This window comes from Eucyclogobius newberryi, unplaced genomic scaffold (assembly GCF_026437365.1).
Source record: "Eucyclogobius newberryi isolate DKJ021-1_F unplaced genomic scaffold, fEucNew1.0.hap1 SCAF_12, whole genome shotgun sequence".
Lineage (NCBI taxonomy): Eukaryota > Metazoa > Chordata > Actinopteri > Gobiiformes > Gobiidae > Eucyclogobius > Eucyclogobius newberryi.
The window spans coordinates 28,010,077-28,028,438 of NW_027315746.1; the positions used below are offsets into that span (position 1 = coordinate 28,010,077).

Consider the following 18,362-nt stretch of genomic DNA (forward strand, 5'->3'; position numbering starts at 1 on the left):
CTGGGGCTCATCCCTAGATGGTCACTTAACACGACTAAGACTATCGGTCAAATTCCGAACTAATAGGGATGTACCCTCCGAAGTCGGATGGATGCCATCCCTGCAGGGTCTGTAGTTTATGGGAGGCACTGTGTCCACACATTGTGGAAAACCCCTGAGTTTTCTTTCCACTTGTGTCGGTTTGAAGCTAACGTAGCCCCGGTTGTGTCTGTGCAGACGGGATAACTCCAGGAGACGGTTCTGTCAGCCCAGATTTCTTTGGAGATTTTCAGCCGTCCAATGGAGAACACCATCTTACCACAGGGTGAGTCCAACACTTCCTGTGCTTAACTCTACTGAGGCCTGTCTCCATGACTACTGTCGTGTTCAGTCGAGAGATGGAACACTCTTTAGTTTGGGTCTTTGCAAGAGACACACATACAGACACAGACACAGACACAGACACACACACACACAGACACACACAGAGAGACAGAGAGACAGAGAGACAGAGAGACAGAGAGACAGAGAGACAGAGAGACAGAGAGACAGAGAGACAGAGAGACAGAGAGACAGAGAGACAGAGAGACAGAGAGACAGATTTTTGTCATGATTATCACCCAATTAGTACAGCATGTAACCAAGTACTTTTGAGGCAATAAAAACTACTTTAACTAGATAAACGATGGAAGATGGATGAGTTTATATCATACTGTGGAACCTTCCAGGAAAAGCACGAACATTTTTTATGGGAAAATCAGGAGAAGGACACTCAACTTGAAAACTTACTTAGTGAAACTTTTAAACATAAAAGTGCCTCCTTTCACCCGTTTATGAGCAGGTCCAGTCTGTTTTGTACGACCAACCCAAGGTCAACCCAAAAAAATAAATGCGGGGCACTACGAGAATAAAGTCATTAATTAACGTGAAATAGTCATAATATTATGAGATTAAAGTCAAAGCCAGAATAGAGTAATTAACGAGAATAAACTCATAATTGAAAGAGAATAAAGGCCCGGGTCCGATACGCGTTTCACTTTCAGCACCACGGCCAGGGCGCAAATGGAGCTTGACTTAGATGGGTTAAAAGTTAATTCAAAAGCCCACAACAGATGTCGATCTTATAATGCACTTTTGGGCATCACAAACAATCATTTCCCTCGTGCTGTGTCCCCATGTCCTTCTGTTTAATTGTATTGTTTGTTTATTCTCTTTAAATTATGAGTTTTTCTCATTATTTAATTACTTTATTCTTGTAGTGCCCCACATTGTTTTGGGGGGTTGGCCCTTATACTCTGTCGTAATTTTGACCTTGGCTAATTTAGGTGATAAATAATGAAATCTGCGTTTGCGTTGCAGGGAGGGCCTGGACATGTTCGACCAGACCACCTCGTCTCCAGGGCGACCGGTGACTGCGTACGGCTTCAGACCTGACGAACAGCCTTTCTACAACTACTCTTAGGCATTCTCCACCGCGCAAATCACTTTTACCTTTGTCTGTACATACACTGCACTGCAAACTAACTCTTAAGTGTGAGCTTTGACTCACTGACCTCGTTACAGGAGGGAGGGACATATAACATTGGCAGTTCATTCTGGAACATTTTGAAACTCCGCTTTACATTTGTTTGACTGTGAGGTAGAAATGCTAACCACTCTACCACTGCGTAGAATGTAGTTGACCCCTTTTTTGCATTGAAGAACTCAAAAGCTCATACTCTTATGTTATTTGTGTCAAACATGCAGTATTAGACTCTGACTATTGTTTTTAAATCATATTCAAAATGACATTGCATTTCATTTTCATCCAAGTTTAGGATTTACAAAAACACCACTGCTTGATTGTGAACTTTTAACACTGGATATTAAAGAATCTGTTTTTTAAATTATTATAATATTGTGAATGAACTTAACCACTAATATACAGTGTCACTGAAAAGGATGTATCTACGGTATGTTTTAGTGAATGTTAGCCGCTTTTACTTTCCAGCACAACTTCCTGTACTGTGCCATTTACAGAACTTATATTGTATTATTATTTATCTATGCATTTTTGCACACTTCTGACTGCACGTTTATATAAGTTATTATGTGTTTTTTTTTTATGAAAATACTGAGATGAATTGTACTTGGGAATACATTTTTTGTTTTGTTGTCAAAGACCAAATAAAACATGTAATATCCAGAAATACTTTCACTTGTGCTGCCGTTTGGATATTCAGTAACATCTGTGCTATTTTAAACTTCATTTGATCTTTGGTTTTGTCGACAATATGAAATCATTTGAACATTTGTGTTTCTTGCACAGCTCCTTCAGATATGATTTTGTTTGTCATTTTTGGTGTTTATTCTTTGAAAATACCATATTTTAAGCATTTTTTAAGGTTTTATTCCAATTATACAAACCACAAAAAATGTACTTATGATTTTTGTTAAATAAAAAAGGGGTGCGTGCCTATGTTCCCCAGTACCGCTGTTCCCCAATTTGGGTGGGCAAAATATGTCTCTCTTGACACATATTGAAGACGAGTAGAAAAGAATCACAACAAAAAGAGACTCTTAGAGTGTCTCGCCGACGGCCAAGTCAGTCGACAAACACAGCTGCACATTTTCAAAAAGAAAAGTGGTCCAGAGTCCATCAAATTTGTCCAATTTCAAATGAAGTCCAAATGTCATCTCCATGTGTTGTATCAGTCCAGTCCTTTGTTGTCACAGCTACGCTCCAAACATATCCACTGGTCGTGTCCTACAACAGTTTGACAGTTGACAGTTTATTTTCCAAGAGAATTGTGATTTTGTGGTTCTCCACTGAGATGTGCATATATTTTGATATTTAATGAATAATAAAATGGTAGATGGATAGTACTAAGATCAAAACATGAAATGAGGAGGGACTCGCACCACAGCCACAAACGTTGGTAAAGTTAACCCTCCTAAGCACAAGGTGAGGCGAACTATGCAGGAAACTAAGTGTCAGGTTTGTGTCACATTGACTCTTTTCACAATTAAGTAAAAAATTAAGTAAATTTGAGCATTTGCTTTTGCTGTCAAAGTTGATCTGTGTCTTGTTCGTTCTTGCAGAGTTTTCCTTTCCCTAAACACACAAAGCTACAAAATCAATCTATATCTAATATTTACTGTCAAAGGAGCGGAGATCGCTTCCTCAACCCTCCAGTTATTGGGCGACCCCCTCTACCTTTTCACTTAGAACCCTCTTATGTCCAAAATAGAAAGCCAGGTGTACTATGTAGGACATTGTGAACACTGGCTGTAGTTCTTACAATCTAGTAACAAACATTAACTTTGTTATTAACTATCACAGTTTTGAGTTTTTACAAATCCTGCATAGTATTCCTAGTTTTCATTTTTGTGTAAACACACATATACTACTAGAAAATTGAAATGTAAAGATAATAAATGTAAAAACTATGTACAAGAGTTCAAATCGGCAAAGCTGAATGTGGTAAAAGCTTGATGTTACCAAGGCCAGAGTCTCTGAGACTGACCTGAGTCAGAGTCTCTGAGACTGACCTGAGTCAGAGTCTCTGAGACTGACCTGAGTCAGAGTCTCGACTCAGCGTCTTGGAGCACCTGGGCGGGTACTGGAGGTAGTGCCAGCAGAGGCGGAGCGGGCGTGGTCAGACCTCCCAGCAGAGATGGAGGGGGCGGGGTCAGACCTCCCAGCAGAGATGGAGGGGGCGGGGTCAGACCTCCCAGCAGAGGTGGAGGGGGCGGGGTCAGACATCCCAGCAGAGATGGAGGGGGCGGGGTCAGACCTCCCAGCAGAGATGGAGGGGGCGGGGTCAGACCTCCCAGCAGAGATGGAGGGGGCGGGGTCAGACCTCCCAGCAGAGGTGGAGGGGGCGGGGTCAGACCTCCCAGCAGAGATGGAGGGGGTGGGGTCAGACCTCCCAGCAGAGGTGGAGGGGGCGGGGTCAGACCTCCCAGCAGAGATGGAGGGGGTGGGGTCAGACCTCCCAGCAGAGGTGGAGGGGGCGGGGTCAGACCTCCCAGCAGAGATGGAGGGGGCGGGGTCAGACATCCCAGCAGAGGTGGAAGGGGCGGGGTCAGACCTCCCACCAGAGATGGAGGGGGCGGGGTCAGACCTCCCACCAGAGATGGAGGGGGCGGGGTCAGACATCCCAGCAGAGGTGGAAGGGGCGGGGTCAGACCTCCCACCAGAGATGGAGGGGGCGGGGTCAGACATCCCAGCAGAGGTGGAAGGGGCGGGGTCAGACCTCCCAGCAGAGATGGAGGGGGCGGGGTCAGACATCCCAGCAGAGGTGGAAAGGGCGGGGTCAGACATCCCAGCAGAGGTGGAAGGGGCGGGGTCAGACATCCCAGCAGAGGTGGAAGGGGCGGGGTCAGACCTGCCAGCAGAGATGGAGGGGGCGGGGTCAGACATCCCAGCAGAGGTGGAAGGGTCCTCGGGGCTGTCCTCAGACCACTTCCTTTTGGGGATGGGCTCTTCATCTTCATCCCTGCGGCGATTGGTTCCACCAAAAGGGCCAAAGTCCAGAACAGCCCTCACAGGGGGAGGAGCAGGGGGAGAGGAGAGCGCAGGGGGGACAGCAGCGGGAGAAGGCAGACAATGCTCCCCTGGGCGCTGGAGAAGAGCTCACTGCTCCGTGAAACCTCCCAGCAGAGATGGAGGGGGCGGGGTCAGACATCCCAGCACTCCATCTCTGCTGGGAGGTCTGACCCCGCCCCCTCCATCTCTGCTGGGAGGTCTGACCCCGCCCCCTCCATCTCTGCTGGGATGTCTGACCCCGCCCCCTCCACCTCTGCTGGGAGGTCTGACCCCGCCCCCTCCATCTCTGCTGGGAGGTCTGACCCCGCCCCCTCCATCTCTGCTGGGAGGTCTGACCACGCCCGCTCCGCCTCTGCTGGCACTACCTCCAGTACCCGCCCAGGTGCTCCAAGACGCTGAGTCGAGACTCTGACTCAGGTCAGTCTCAGAGACTCTGACTCAGGTCAGTCTCAGAGACTCTGACTCAGGTCAGTCTCAGAGACTCTGGCCTTGGTAACATCAAGCTTTTACCACATTCAGCTTTGCCGATTTGAACTCTTGTACATAGTTTTTACATTTATTATCTTTACATTTCAATTTTCTAGTAGTATATGTGTGTTTACACAAAAATGAAAACTAGGAATACTATGCAGGATTTGTAAAAACTCAAAACTGTGATAGTTAATAACAAAGTTAATGTTTGTTACTAGATTGTAAGAACTACAGCCAGTGTTCACAATGTCCTACATAGTACACCTGGCTTTCTATTTTGGACATAAGAGGGTTCTAAGTGAAAAGGTAGAGGGGGTCGCCCAATAACTGGAGGGTTGAGGAAGCGATCTCCGCTCCTTTGACAGTAAATATTAGATATAGATTGATTTTGTAGCTTTGTGTGTTTAGGGAAAGGAAAACTCTGCAAGAACGAACAAGACACAGATCAACTTTGACAGCAAAAGCAAATGCTCAAATTTACTTAATTTTTTACTTAATTGTGAAAAGAGTCAATGTGACACAAACCTGACACTTAGTTTCCTGCATAGTTCGCCTCACCTTGTGCTTAGGAGGGTTAACTTTACCAACGTTTGTGGCTGTGGTGCGAGTCCCTCCTCATTTCATGTTTTGATCTTAGTACTATCCATCTACCATTTTATTATTCATTAAATATCAAAATATATGCACATCTCAGTGGAGAACCACAAAATCACAATTCTCTTGGAAAATAAACTGTCAACTGTCAAACTGTTGTAGGACACGACCAGTGGATATGTTTGGAGCGTAGCTGTGACAACAAAGGACTGGACTGATACAACACATGGAGATGACATTTGGACTTCATTTGAAATTGGACAAATTTGATGGACTCTGGACCACTTTTCTTTTTGAAAATGTGCAGCTGTGTTTGTCGACTGACTTGGCCGTCGGCGAGACACTCTAAGAGTCTCTTTTTGTTGTGATTCTTTTCTACTCGTCTTCAATATGTGTCAAGAGAGACATATTTTGCCCACCCAAATTGGGGAACAGCGGTACTGGGGAACATAGGCACGCACCCCTTTTTTATTTAACAAAAATCATAAGTACATTTTTTGTGGTTTGTATAATTGGAATAAAACCTTAAAAAATGCTTAAAATATGGTATTTTCAAAGAATAAACACCAAAAATGACAAACAAAATCATATCTGAAGGAGCTGTGCAAGAAACACAAATGTTCAAATGATTTCATATTGTCGACAAAACCAAAGATCAAATGAAGTTTAAAATAGCACAGATGTTACTGAATATCCAAACGGCAGCACAAGTGAAAGTATTTCTGGATATTACATGTTTTATTTGGTCTTTGACAACAAAACAAAAAATGTATTCCCAAGTACAATTCATCTCAGTATTTTCATAAAAAAAAAACACATAATAACTTATATAAACGTGCAGTCAGAAGTGTGCAAAAATGCATAGATAAATAATAATACAATATAAGTTCTGTAAATGGCACAGTACAGGAAGTTGTGCTGGAAAGTAAAAGCGGCTAACATTCACTAAAACATACCGTAGATACATCCTTTTCAGTGACACTGTATATTAGTGGTTAAGTTCATTCACAATATTATAATAATTTAAAAAACAGATTCTTTAATATCCAGTGTTAAAAGTTCACAATCAAGCAGTGGTGTTTTTGTAAATCCTAAACTTGGATGAAAATGAAATGCAATGTCATTTTGAATATGATTTAAAAACAATAGTCAGAGTCTAATACTGCATGTTTGACACAAATAACATAAGAGTATGAGCTTTTGAGTTCTTCAATGCAAAAAAGGGGTCAACTACATTCTACGCAGTGGTAGAGTGGTTAGCATTTCTACCTCACAGTCAAACAAATGTAAAGCGGAGTTTCAAAATGTTCCAGAATGAACTGCCAATGTTATATGTCCCTCCCTCCTGTAACGAGGTCAGTGAGTCAAAGCTCACACTTAAGAGTTAGTTTGCAGTGCAGTGTATGTACAGACAAAGGTAAAAGTGATTTGCGCGGTGGAGAATGCCTAAGAGTAGTTGTAGAAAGGCTGTTCGTCAGGTCTGAAGCCGTACGCAGTCACCGGTCGCCCTGGAGACGAGGTGGTCTGGTCGAACATGTCCAGGCCCTCCCTGCAACGCAAACGCAGATTTCATTATTTATCACCTAAATTAGCCAAGGTCAAAATTACGACAGAGTATAAGGGCCAACCCCCCAAAACAATGTGGGGCACTACAAGAATAAAGTAATTAAATAATGAGAAAAACTCATAATTTAAAGAGAATAAACAAACAATACAATTAAACAGAAGGACATGGGGACACAGCACGAGGGAAATGATTGTTTGTGATGCCCAAAAGTGCATTATAAGATCGACATCTGTTGTGGGCTTTTGAATTAACTTTTAACCCATCTAAGTCAAGCTCCATTTGCGCCCTGGCCGTGGTGCTGAAAGTGAAACGCGTATCGGACCCGGGCCTTTATTCTCTTTCAATTATGAGTTTATTCTCGTTAATTACTCTATTCTGGCTTTGACTTTAATCTCATAATATTATGACTATTTCACGTTAATTAATGACTTTATTCTCGTAGTGCCCCGCATTTATTTTTTTGGGTTGACCTTGGGTTGGTCGTACAAAACAGACTGGACCTGCTCATAAACGGGTGAAAGGAGGCACTTTTATGTTTAAAAGTTTCACTAAGTAAGTTTTCAAGTTGAGTGTCCTTCTCCTGATTTTCCCATAAAAAATGTTCGTGCTTTTCCTGGAAGGTTCCACAGTATGATATAAACTCATCCATCTTCCATCGTTTATCTAGTTAAAGTAGTTTTTATTGCCTCAAAAGTACTTGGTTACATGCTGTACTAATTGGGTGATAATCATGACAAAAATCTGTCTCTCTGTCTCTCTGTCTCTCTGTCTCTCTGTCTCTCTGTCTCTCTGTCTCTCTGTCTCTCTGTCTCTCTGTCTCTCTGTCTCTCTGTCTCTCTGTCTCTCTGTCTCTCTGTCTCTCTGTGTGTGTCTGTGTGTGTGTGTGTCTGTGTCTGTGTCTGTGTCTGTATGTGTGTCTCTTGCAAAGACCCAAACTAAAGAGTGTTCCATCTCTCGACTGAACACGACAGTAGTCATGGAGACAGGCCTCAGTAGAGTTAAGCACAGGAAGTGTTGGACTCACCCTGTGGTAAGATGGTGTTCTCCATTGGACGGCTGAAAATCTCCAAAGAAATCTGGGCTGACAGAACCGTCTCCTGGAGTTATCCCGTCTGCACAGACACAACCGGGGCTACGTTAGCTTCAAACCGACACAAGTGGAAAGAAAACTCAGGGGTTTTCCACAATGTGTGGACACAGTGCCTCCCATAAACTACAGACCCTGCAGGGATGGCATCCATCCGACTTCGGAGGGTACATCCCTATTAGTTCGGAATTTGACCGATAGTCTTAGTCGTGTTAAGTGACCATCTAGGGATGAGCCCCAGGTGCAGAGCAGCAGTTCAAGACGCTCCTCTGTCGCTGAACTCTCGCCCGTTCTGTTACCTGTGAAGTGTTCAGATTCAAGACAGATAGAGACTGTGTGTGTCCCTCGTGTCCCTCGTACAAATAATGCCAAAAAGTCACATCTCAGAAAAAATATTTCAGGCGTCAGACCAAATAACTTAAGGAAAATAACAATCACAAATGACACAAATACACAAATGAATAAACACGTAAAATGTGGACTGCTAAACATTAGAGCAATTTCCTCCAAATCGCTCTTAGTTAATGAATTAATTAGTGACTATAACATAGATCTTCTAGCTCTAACTGAAACGTGGCTTCAACAAGACGACTACGTCAGACTAAATGAGTCCACCCCACCCACCCATGTTAACTTTCAGACTGCCAGGAGCACAGGCCGAGGTGGTGGTGTGGCAGTGATCTCACACTCAAGCCTACTCATGAGCCCTAAAACTAACAATGCATTTCACTCATTTGAAAGCCTTATGCTGTCAATCACATGTCCAAATATGAAAAACCAAAAAGGAGTTTTGTTCATAGTTATCTACCGACCTCCTGGTCCCTATTCAGAGTTTTTAACAGAGTTTTCTGACTTTATATCAAACTTAGTGTTAGCCTGGGATAAAATAGTTATAGTTGGAGACTTTAATATCCACGTGAACATGAGTGATGACGCTCTCAGTAATGCCTTCAGCGCCTTGTTAGACAGCATTGGTTTCACTCAGAATGTAAATAAACCGACTCACACTCACAAGAACACTCTGGATCTTGTCCTAACGTATGGAACAGAGATTAGTGACCTCATTGTCCTCCCTCAAAACCCTATATTGTCAGATCATTTCCTAATTACCTTTCAGTTTATTCTTAAAGATCATCCAGTCCCACAAAATAAAGTTATAATGAAAAGGACAATATCTGAAAAATCTATCTCAAAATTCAAAGAAATAATAGAGCCAATATTCAGTGACATGTCATGTGATCCTGCTGAGAACAGTTTTAGTCCCAGTTTAAGTGATCAATGTGTCGACTTGACCATGAATTCTCTGAAGTCTGCTCTTGACGTTGTAGCGCCGTTAAAACAGAAGGTCATTAGGCCAAAGCGCGCCTCCCCATGGTACAACCAAGAACTGCGTTCACATAAACAAAAAGTTAGAAAGTTAGAGGGATTATTTCGTCGCTCTCACACCGAAGAATCTCTAAAAGCATGGAAAAGTTGCCTGCTGTCCTATAAGCAGGCTCTGCATAAGGCCCAAACCAGATATTATTCAAATCTAATAGAAGTCAACAAAAGTAACACTAAATTCCTTTTCAGCACTGTAGCTAGGCTAACAAACTGTCACAGTGCAGTAGAGCCCTCAATCCCAGCTACACTTAGCTCTGATGATTTCCTCCTATTTTTTAACAATAAAATAAAAACAATCAGAGATAAATTAGATGAAATTACCCCGGCTATTAGCCCTGAACTAGCCCAAGCTGTAAATCTAACGTCCCATATAAATCCACCTGTAAACCTAGAAAGGTTCACAGCTGTTGATCAAGCAGAGATAACTTCAGCCATTATGTCCTCTAAAAGCTCAACTTGTGTCCTAGACCCCATTCCAAGCAGACTCCTCAAAGACATTCTTCCCCTAATTATAGACCCTATTCTTAATATAATAAATACTTCACTCGAAAGTGGCTATGTTCCACAGTCCTTCAAACATGCAGTCATTAAACCTCTTCTGAAAAAGCCTAATCTAGATCCCGACCTATTGGTAAACTACAGACCTATTTCAAATCTTCCCTTCGTCTCTAAAATCCTTGAAAAAGTTGTAGTAAAACAGCTTTGTCGCCACCTGCAGGACAATAACTTATTTGAAGTTTTCCAGTCAGGGTTCAGAGCCCACCACAGCACTGAAACTGCACTAGTTAAAGTCACAAATGATTTGTTATTAGCCGCTGACGATGGACTGGTCTCAATCCTGGTTCTGTTGGACCTCAGCGCAGCGTTTGACACCATCGACCACAACATTCTACTGCAGAGGTTAGAATGTGATGTAGGTGTTGGAGGAACAGCCCTCAGCTGGTTTAAATCCTATCTATCTGATAGGTTCCAATTTGTTAATGTAAACCAGAGCTCCTCACCAAGCTCTAAAGTAATTTACGGTGTGCCACAGGGTTCGGTACTCGGTCCAATTCTGTTTACTCTTTATATGCTACCATTAGGCAACATTATTAGAAAGCATGGCATTAACTTCCACTGCTATGCAGATGACACTCAGCTGTATTTATCAATGAAACCTGATCAGAGCGATCAAGTAGACAGACTTAGTGCTTGTGTGAAGGAGATAAAAACCTGGATGACACTAAACTACCTGCATCTTAACCCTGAAAAAACCGAGGTCATTGTGCTTGGCCCTAAGCATCTACGAGACGCTCTATCTGAGCAGATAGTCACACTGGACAATGTCAGTGTAGCCTCCAGTTCTACTGTAAGAAACCTTGGAGTCTTATTTGACCAGGAGCTCTCATTTAAAGCTCATATAAATCAAGCTTGTAAAACAGCCTATTTCCATTTGCGCAACATAGCCAAAATCAGAAGAATCCTGCCTAAAAGTGATGCTGAAAAACTTATCCATGCATTTGTAACGACTAGATTAGACTACTGTAACTCCCTGCTTGCAGCGTGTCCTAAAAGCTCCATAAAAAGCTTTCAACTGGTTCAAAATGCAGCAGCAAGATTACTAACAGGAACAAAAAGAAGAGAGCACATTACGCCGGTGCTGAAGTCTCTTCACTGGCTCCCCGTCGAGTCTAGAATCAAATTCAAAATTCTACTCTTGACCTACAAAGCCATAAATGACATGGCCCCATCCTACCTCAAAGATGCTATAGAACCATATCATCCAAACAGAGCTCTTCGCTCTCAGAATGCTGGCCTTCTGGTGGTGCCAAGAGTCTCTAAAAGTACTGTAGGAGGTAGAGCGTTTAGCTACCAAGCTCCTGTGTTATGGAATCAGCTCCCGACCCATGTTAAATATGCTGACACAGTCTCTTCATTTAAGTCCAGGCTTAAAACGTTCCTCTTCGAAATCGCTTATGGTCAGAGTAGTTAGGAACAGAAAGATAAACCCACAGCTTCAGCTACGCTGCCCTAGGAGTAACTATGCTGGGGGAAGTATGGCAGCTTGAGCACTATCCTCTTCTTCTTCTGACTACTTATGCTATCAAACAATATTTATTTTTTGATTCCACTTGCAAACTGTTCACCGCCTTCTTTTCTTTCTCTCACTCCTGAGGACCTGTGGACCCAGATGCCCCTCCCCTGGTGAAGTGGTCCCTGCCCTGTGTGGACGGTCCCTCATCTGCCTGAAGAGTGGCTCCAGTTCGCCTCAGTCGGTCCCTCATCTGCCTGAAGAGTGGGTCCAGCTCGCCTCCGACGGTCCCTCGTCTGCCTGAAGAGTGGGTCCAGCTCGCCTCCGACGGTCCCTCTTCTGCCTGAAGAGTGGGTCCAGCTCGACTCAGACGGTCCCTCTTCTGCCTGAAGAGTGGGTCCAGCTCGACTCAGACGGTCCCTCATCTGCCTGAAGAGTGGGTCCAGCTCGACTCAGTCGGTCCCTCTTCTGCCTGAAGAGTGGGTCCAGCTCCAGTCTCCTTGTGTCCGTCTGTCCGTCTGTGAGAGTCGGATCTCTCCTTCACTGGAACTCCTCCAGGTTTCTACGTTTTTTTCCCAAAGAGGTTTTTTTTTGTAGTTTTTCCTGGCCGAGAAGGAGAGTCTAAGGACAGAGGACCCTGGGACATCGTCCCTCGCCACCACAGACATTGTCTGACTCCATCGCCACCACAGACATTGTTGATTCATTTCTCCCTGTGGCCCTCAGAGGCAACTGTTGTTGTGATTTTGGGCCTTACAAAAATAAATTGATTTGATTTGATTTGATTAGAATGTATGTCCTCAGAATGTACAACATGTGAAATGGAGGTTGCATGACCAGCCATTCCCAACACATTTTGACAGGCTACTTTACAAAACCTGAGGGTCTGGGATCCAACCCAGTCGCGCCAATTTCCAAAGGGAGTGATTGACAGGCGGGTTAACCAATCAGACAAACGCATTGTCCGTTCGTGTCCAAACAAACATGGAGGATTACGAGGAAAGAATAAAAATAACACAGACTGAGAAACGTTGCCGACTTCTGCTGAGTCAACAAGCGACGCACTAAACTCTGTAAATGAAGTTATATATTTTGTTCTGAATGTTCCGAAAATATTTGAGAGACGTCTTCCACATTTGAGAGACACGTGACACAAACTAGTGGCGGTGGTTGGTCCGGTAAATGCTGTAAAGTTTTTTTTGACACCCCCCAATGGTCCGAATCCAGACTCTTACGCATTCCAACAGAATGTGGGCGGGGCTGGCGGGTCAGGCAAAAATGGAGGTGACTGGAAGCAAAATGAGACCATAAATGCTGATGGTTCTAAAAGTAATAAAGAATTAATTTCCAGTGTAGAAATGTCAGTTTTTTTTCTAGCACAAAAAATACTGTGTTTCAGCTTCACAAAAATATAAATTGTGGTAAAAAAAATATTGTGAGCTCAACCTTTCGGTGAGTGTTCATGATGGGCCAAACGAGCGGAAACATGAATCACTGTGTGTCACAAATAAAGTTGGATTGGATGTGTCGGAGTAGCTTTACTTTCTTGATATTCTGAGGTTAATCCCAGTGTCTTTTTAGAAATGTTCCACTTTTGCCTCAGGGCGCCTCCATTCCTGAATTCAAAGTGTTTTTGTTTCCAAACCCTTAAAGAGTCGACACAAGGACAAAGTCATCTGAACCAAACATATAATGAAGCGTTAAATGATCTGATTTTTGACGTCATATCATTGCTAGACGCACATAAAGCGGTTGAAAAGATGAGTAGAGTTGTGTACCTGCGCTGTAGAAGAGGTCCGTGCGCTCGTTGTCGTCATACGATTCACACTCGTCCACCTGTCGACTCTCCACCATCTCTAACCACTGGCTGTTGTGGAAATGGAACTTCGCCGACTGGATCTTCTGGCGCCACTCCTCGTGGTACTCCTGCGGGGAACGTTGTGTTGTGTGAATGTGTTGTGTATTTACTGCGTTACGAGTGTGGGACAGAGTGAACTCACAGCGATGATGTCCAGCGTGTTGTCGCACACTTTCCTGATCTCTGCGTTCTTGTCGTGCATCAGGTCGATGAGATAAGCTGGAGCCACTGAGATCACGGTTAGGGAAGTTTATTTGAAGATTATACTTTGTACCTTTAGGCAGGTTTGCAAAGAGTTGTACCGCAGGACCTGAAAAGTACTTTGGATTCCTTTAAAAAAAAAAAAAAAAAAAAAAACTGATTCTAGGATTTAATTTTCCCCCCAAATAGATTTTCAAAAGATAATTTCAAATAATTAATAAATAATAAATCAGTTGTGCCATATTGTACTAGAATAATTTGAGAAAAGAAGCCAGGAGGAGGTGGAGGGGGAATGTTTTGGTTTTCTAGTTAGAAAGTACGGCGTATAGAGCTACAGTACAAATTAAAGCCGCAAGCGGCATCCAACGGCCCTCGCGGGCCGCCGGCCTTCCGACTCTGCGCTTTCGACTTGATAAAGATGGCGCCCTTATTGTGTTGAATTAAAAAAGAACTTGACAGACGGCGACACAATTGACATGGCAAATCCAGTGCAAATCAACACAAGTGTCAGTCAAATGTGCGGGTCCGCCACACAGAGACCGTGACACTTGGAATAAAAATATGGATAAGTTTTGATGCTCCGCTTGTGTAGATGATTTTCCCCAAATATGAGCTTGATCGAGCTATTGCCCTTAGAGGAGTTTGTTAAAGTGTGAAGCGTAAATGTGAACATTTCAGAGATTTCGCTGTTTTCCCATTTCTGACATATATTTGCAGGTCCGCCACACAGAGACCGTAGCACTTAGAATCAAAATATGGATAAGTTTTGATGCCCCGCTTGTGTAGATGATATTCTCCAAATATGAACTTGATCGGACAATCGCCCTAGGAGGAGTTCGTTAAAGTGTGAAGCATAAAAATGTGGTGATTTGAGCGATTGTACGACTTTCCCATAAGGATAACATGGGATGTTTCTGTCATCGCTACGGTTACGCCGTACAAAATATGACTTTGGCTCTCATACTTTTATGATCAGGATGGCAAATTAGAATTTTGTTCAAAATATCATGTCATTTGGAAAAACTCTATTGTTTATAGGCCACTCTGAAGGCCAAATAGTCAGAATTCTGGGAAACGTTTGCGGCTCCGTTGCACAGAGACCGTAAAAGCTATCCTTAAAATTTGGATAACTTTAGATGCACCACTTGTCTAGAGGACGTACACCGATTTTGAGGTCGGTGGGCAAAACGCACTAGGAGGAGTTCGTTAAAGTGTGAAACAGAAAAATGTGGATATTCGAGAGATTTAGCGGTTTTCCCATAGGGATAACATGGGAGGTTTATGTCATCGCTACGACTACGCCGTAAAAATTAAGGCATTTGTCTGATTGGCTTTTTTGATCGGGACGCCAAAATAGAATTTTGGGTAAAGTTTAGAAAATTTTGGTAAAACAAATTTTTGACCTTCCAATGTTAATTTAAAGGTCACTCTGTAGGGGGCGCTATCGCGCCCATTTCAATTTTGTCATCATAAACTGGTCCAAACTAGAAAGTTGAACAACTGATTGAAATTTGGTCCTAATCGGACTTGTTTTGATCAAATGGGAACAATTTTTAGATCTGCAATATCCCAAAATAAGTTGTCCAACTTTGCGGCTGCGCCGCACACAGACCGTAAGAGGTATCTGAAAAAATTGGATAACTTTAGATGCCCCACTTGTCCAGAGGACGTCCGCCGATTTTGAAGTTGGTGGGCAAAACGCCCTAGGAGGAGTTCGTCAAAGTTTGACGTGAACAAAATGGCTAACACAGCGTGTTTTCATTTTCAAAGGAAGATGGCGGCCATAGGGTAAGTCTGGGGGCGTGGCCACAATAATATTTGTTTTTTGTCCTCACAAGAGGAATGCGTGTTCCGAATATCGTAGCTTTACGACAAAGTTGACCTCGGGGCGTCTCCCATAGGCGCAATGTATTTTGACTTTTGTCGGTGGCGCTGTCGCGCCATTTTTTTAGGAAAAAAAAAAATGGCCCAGAAAAAACAAAATTTTTCGCCGATTCTGAATTTTGGGCAAAGTTTGGTGAGTTTTTGAGCATGTTCAGGGGGTCAAATTAGAGTTCAAAGCGATGAAGAACAAGAAAAATAATAATAAATATAGCCGCAAGCGGCAATGATCGGCCCTCGCCACGCCGCCGCCACACCGCCGCCACGCCGCCGCCACGCCGCAAGAGGAGGGGGCGCTAACGCGCCCCAATTGTCCTTTTATTACGCTAAACATAACTAAACATTTAACCTCCATATAAAATCTGTAGGGGGCGCTGTGGCGCCAAATGAATTTATTTCACTTCAAGTAGGTTTAGGGCAAAGAGTTTAACAACTGATTCTAATTTGACGCAATTCGGACTTTATCTGCGCAAACGGCAGAAATTTTAAATATGGGAGATTTCTGAAATTCTAGCTACAGTTTGCGGCTTCGCCGCACAGAGACCGTGAGAGGTATCAATGTAATTTGGATAACTTTTCATGTCCCACTCCTCAGTAGCATTTTCACCAAATTTCAGCTTTTTAGGGCCAACGCCCTGGGAGGAGTTCGTAAAAGTACGACGTTTGGAAAAACTCCGAAGTCATGTTTAGCCATTTTTGAAGCAATATGGCCGACATTTGGTTGGGCGGACGGCGTTGCCGTAATAATATTTTTTACTTCTCTTGTCACCATCTACCTCTGCGCCAAATTTCATGATTCTACGATCATATTTTTTTTGGGTCATTTCCCATCTCTCAATGCATTTTTGGTACATTTGGTGGCGCTGACGCGCCAATTTTTTTTATTTTAGAAAAGGGAAATAGCCAGAATGTAGAGAGGCACGATTTTTAGAGGCGTGCAAATTTTTGTGACTTTTCGTCAATGTTCACTGGGTGAAAAATAGGGGGGTTGGTCCCGAGAAGAAGAAAGAAAGAAAGAAAGAAAGAAAGAATAATATTCCGATGCGAAAACAATGTTTCCCATTTTTCAAATATCATAAACTATACATTTTCGGAAAGCGCTCGCGCTTTCCTACCTCATGGTGTGGGTCCCTGGTCACTGACGGGTACTTTCGATAATTTTGAGTGGGCTCCGCCCACTTTGTGTTTTTGGCCCTCTATACAGTAATAATGTTCAATTTTTGCATTACATGCTTATATGCACGGAACATGCAAGAGATGGGGAACGTATTCGTGAGCTACTTAGCGCAAATGAGTGCTTTATATGGGGATGACGACCGCTTCGCGGTCGTCATCCCAATGTAAAGTGCTCGTTTAGTGCGAACTTTTGCACGGGCTTCGCCCGTTTACAACGGTAATGTTCCATTTTCCTACAACTAATTAGTATGCACGGGGCGTGCATGAGTGGAGGAGTGCGTTAGTGAGTGTTTGGAAGTGGGCGAGCGCTTCGCGCTCGATTTCGTGCGCACTACGTGCGCACTTTCGCAGCCGTGCTTCGCACGGCCTTACGAGATTAATAGGCCTCTCGCCAGCTTGTGGCGCTCGGGCCTAAATATAGCCGCAAGCGGCAATGATCGGCCCTCGCCACGCCGCCGCCACACCGCCGCCACGCCGCAAGAGGAGGGGGCGCTAACGCGCCCCAATTGTCCTTTTATTACGCCTACTGCTGAATCTGTGACGCTGTCACATCTTCTCCTCTTTGTTTTACCATCAAAAAGCTATTTTATTTTGAATTCTTGGCAAAATGTGCAGCTTTGCCGCACAGACACCGTGACTCTTTGAATGAAAATGTGGATAACTTTTGATGGTCCTGAAGATCAGTCTCACCAAATTTCAGGTTAATAGGGCTGACGCCCTGGGAGGAGTTTGTGAAAGTCTAAAGTGTAAACATGTTCTGGCGATTTCCCCATTGGAATAACATGAAAGGTTTCGGTCATCGTTACGGCAACGCCATAACAATTATGACATGGGTCTCATTGACTTTTTTGATGGGGATGCTAAAATTGAGTTGTGTGTCAAATTTCATATAATTTCGCAAAACTAAACATTTAACCTCTATATAAAATCTGTAGGGGGCGCTGTGGCGCCAAATGAATTTATTTCACTTCAAGTAGGTTTAGGGCAAAGAGTTTAACAACTTATTCTAATTTGACGCAATTCGGACTTTATCTGCGCAAACGGCAGAAATTTTAAATATGGGAGATTTCTGAAATTCTAGCTACAGTTTGCGGCTTCGCCGCACCGAGACCGTGACAGGTATCAATGTAATTTGGATAACTTTTGATGTCCCACTCCTCAGTAGCATTTTCACCAAATTTCAGCTTTTTAGGGCCAACGACCTGGGAGGAGTTCGTAAAAGTACGACGTTTGGAAAAACTCCGAAGTCATGTTTAGCCATTTTTGAAGCAATATGGCCGACATTTGGTTGGGCGGACGGCGTTGCCGTAATAATATTTTTTACTTCTCTTGTCACCATCTACCTCTGCGCCAAATTTCATGATTCTACGATCAGATTTTTTTTGGGTCATTTCCCATCTCTCAATGCATTTTTGGTACATTTGGGGCGCTGACGCGCCAATTTTTTTTATTTTAGAAAAGGGAAATAGCCAGAATGTAGAGAGGCACGATTTTTAGAGGTGTGAACATTTTTGTGACTTTTCGTCAATGTTCACTGGGTGAAAAATAGGGGGGTTGGTCCCGAGGAGGAGGAGGAGGAGGAGGAGGAGGCCTACAGAAGAAGAAGAAGAAGAAGAAGAAGAA

At 43.4% G+C, this 18,362-nt stretch overlaps 1 protein-coding gene and 1 long non-coding RNA gene across 2 annotated transcripts in view; one reads left to right on the forward strand and one right to left on the reverse strand.

Moving 5' to 3' along the window:
• The first annotated feature begins 207 nt into the window (after positions 1 to 207).
• Positions 208 to 2,173, forward strand: LOC140356649 (uncharacterized). The gene is made up of 2 exons (XR_011926081.1): positions 208 to 304; positions 1,339 to 2,173. It is a non-coding gene; the product is annotated as an uncharacterized lncRNA (long non-coding RNA).
• A 4,116-nt stretch (positions 2,174 to 6,289) lies between these two features.
• The window catches only part of LOC140356642 (kinesin-associated protein 3-like), a 21,840-nt gene continuing 9,767 nt past the window's right edge, over positions 6,290 to 18,362 (reverse strand). The window contains exons 17-20 of the mRNA XM_072441779.1: positions 13,624 to 13,709; positions 13,402 to 13,549; positions 8,167 to 8,254; positions 6,290 to 7,124 (exon numbers count right to left, since the gene is read on the reverse strand). Of these exons, the coding sequence (XP_072297880.1) occupies positions 7,022 to 7,124; positions 8,167 to 8,254; positions 13,402 to 13,549; positions 13,624 to 13,709 (425 nt within the window). The 3' untranslated portion in view covers positions 6,290 to 7,021. The remainder of the gene's footprint in view (positions 7,125 to 8,166; positions 8,255 to 13,401; positions 13,550 to 13,623; positions 13,710 to 18,362) is intronic.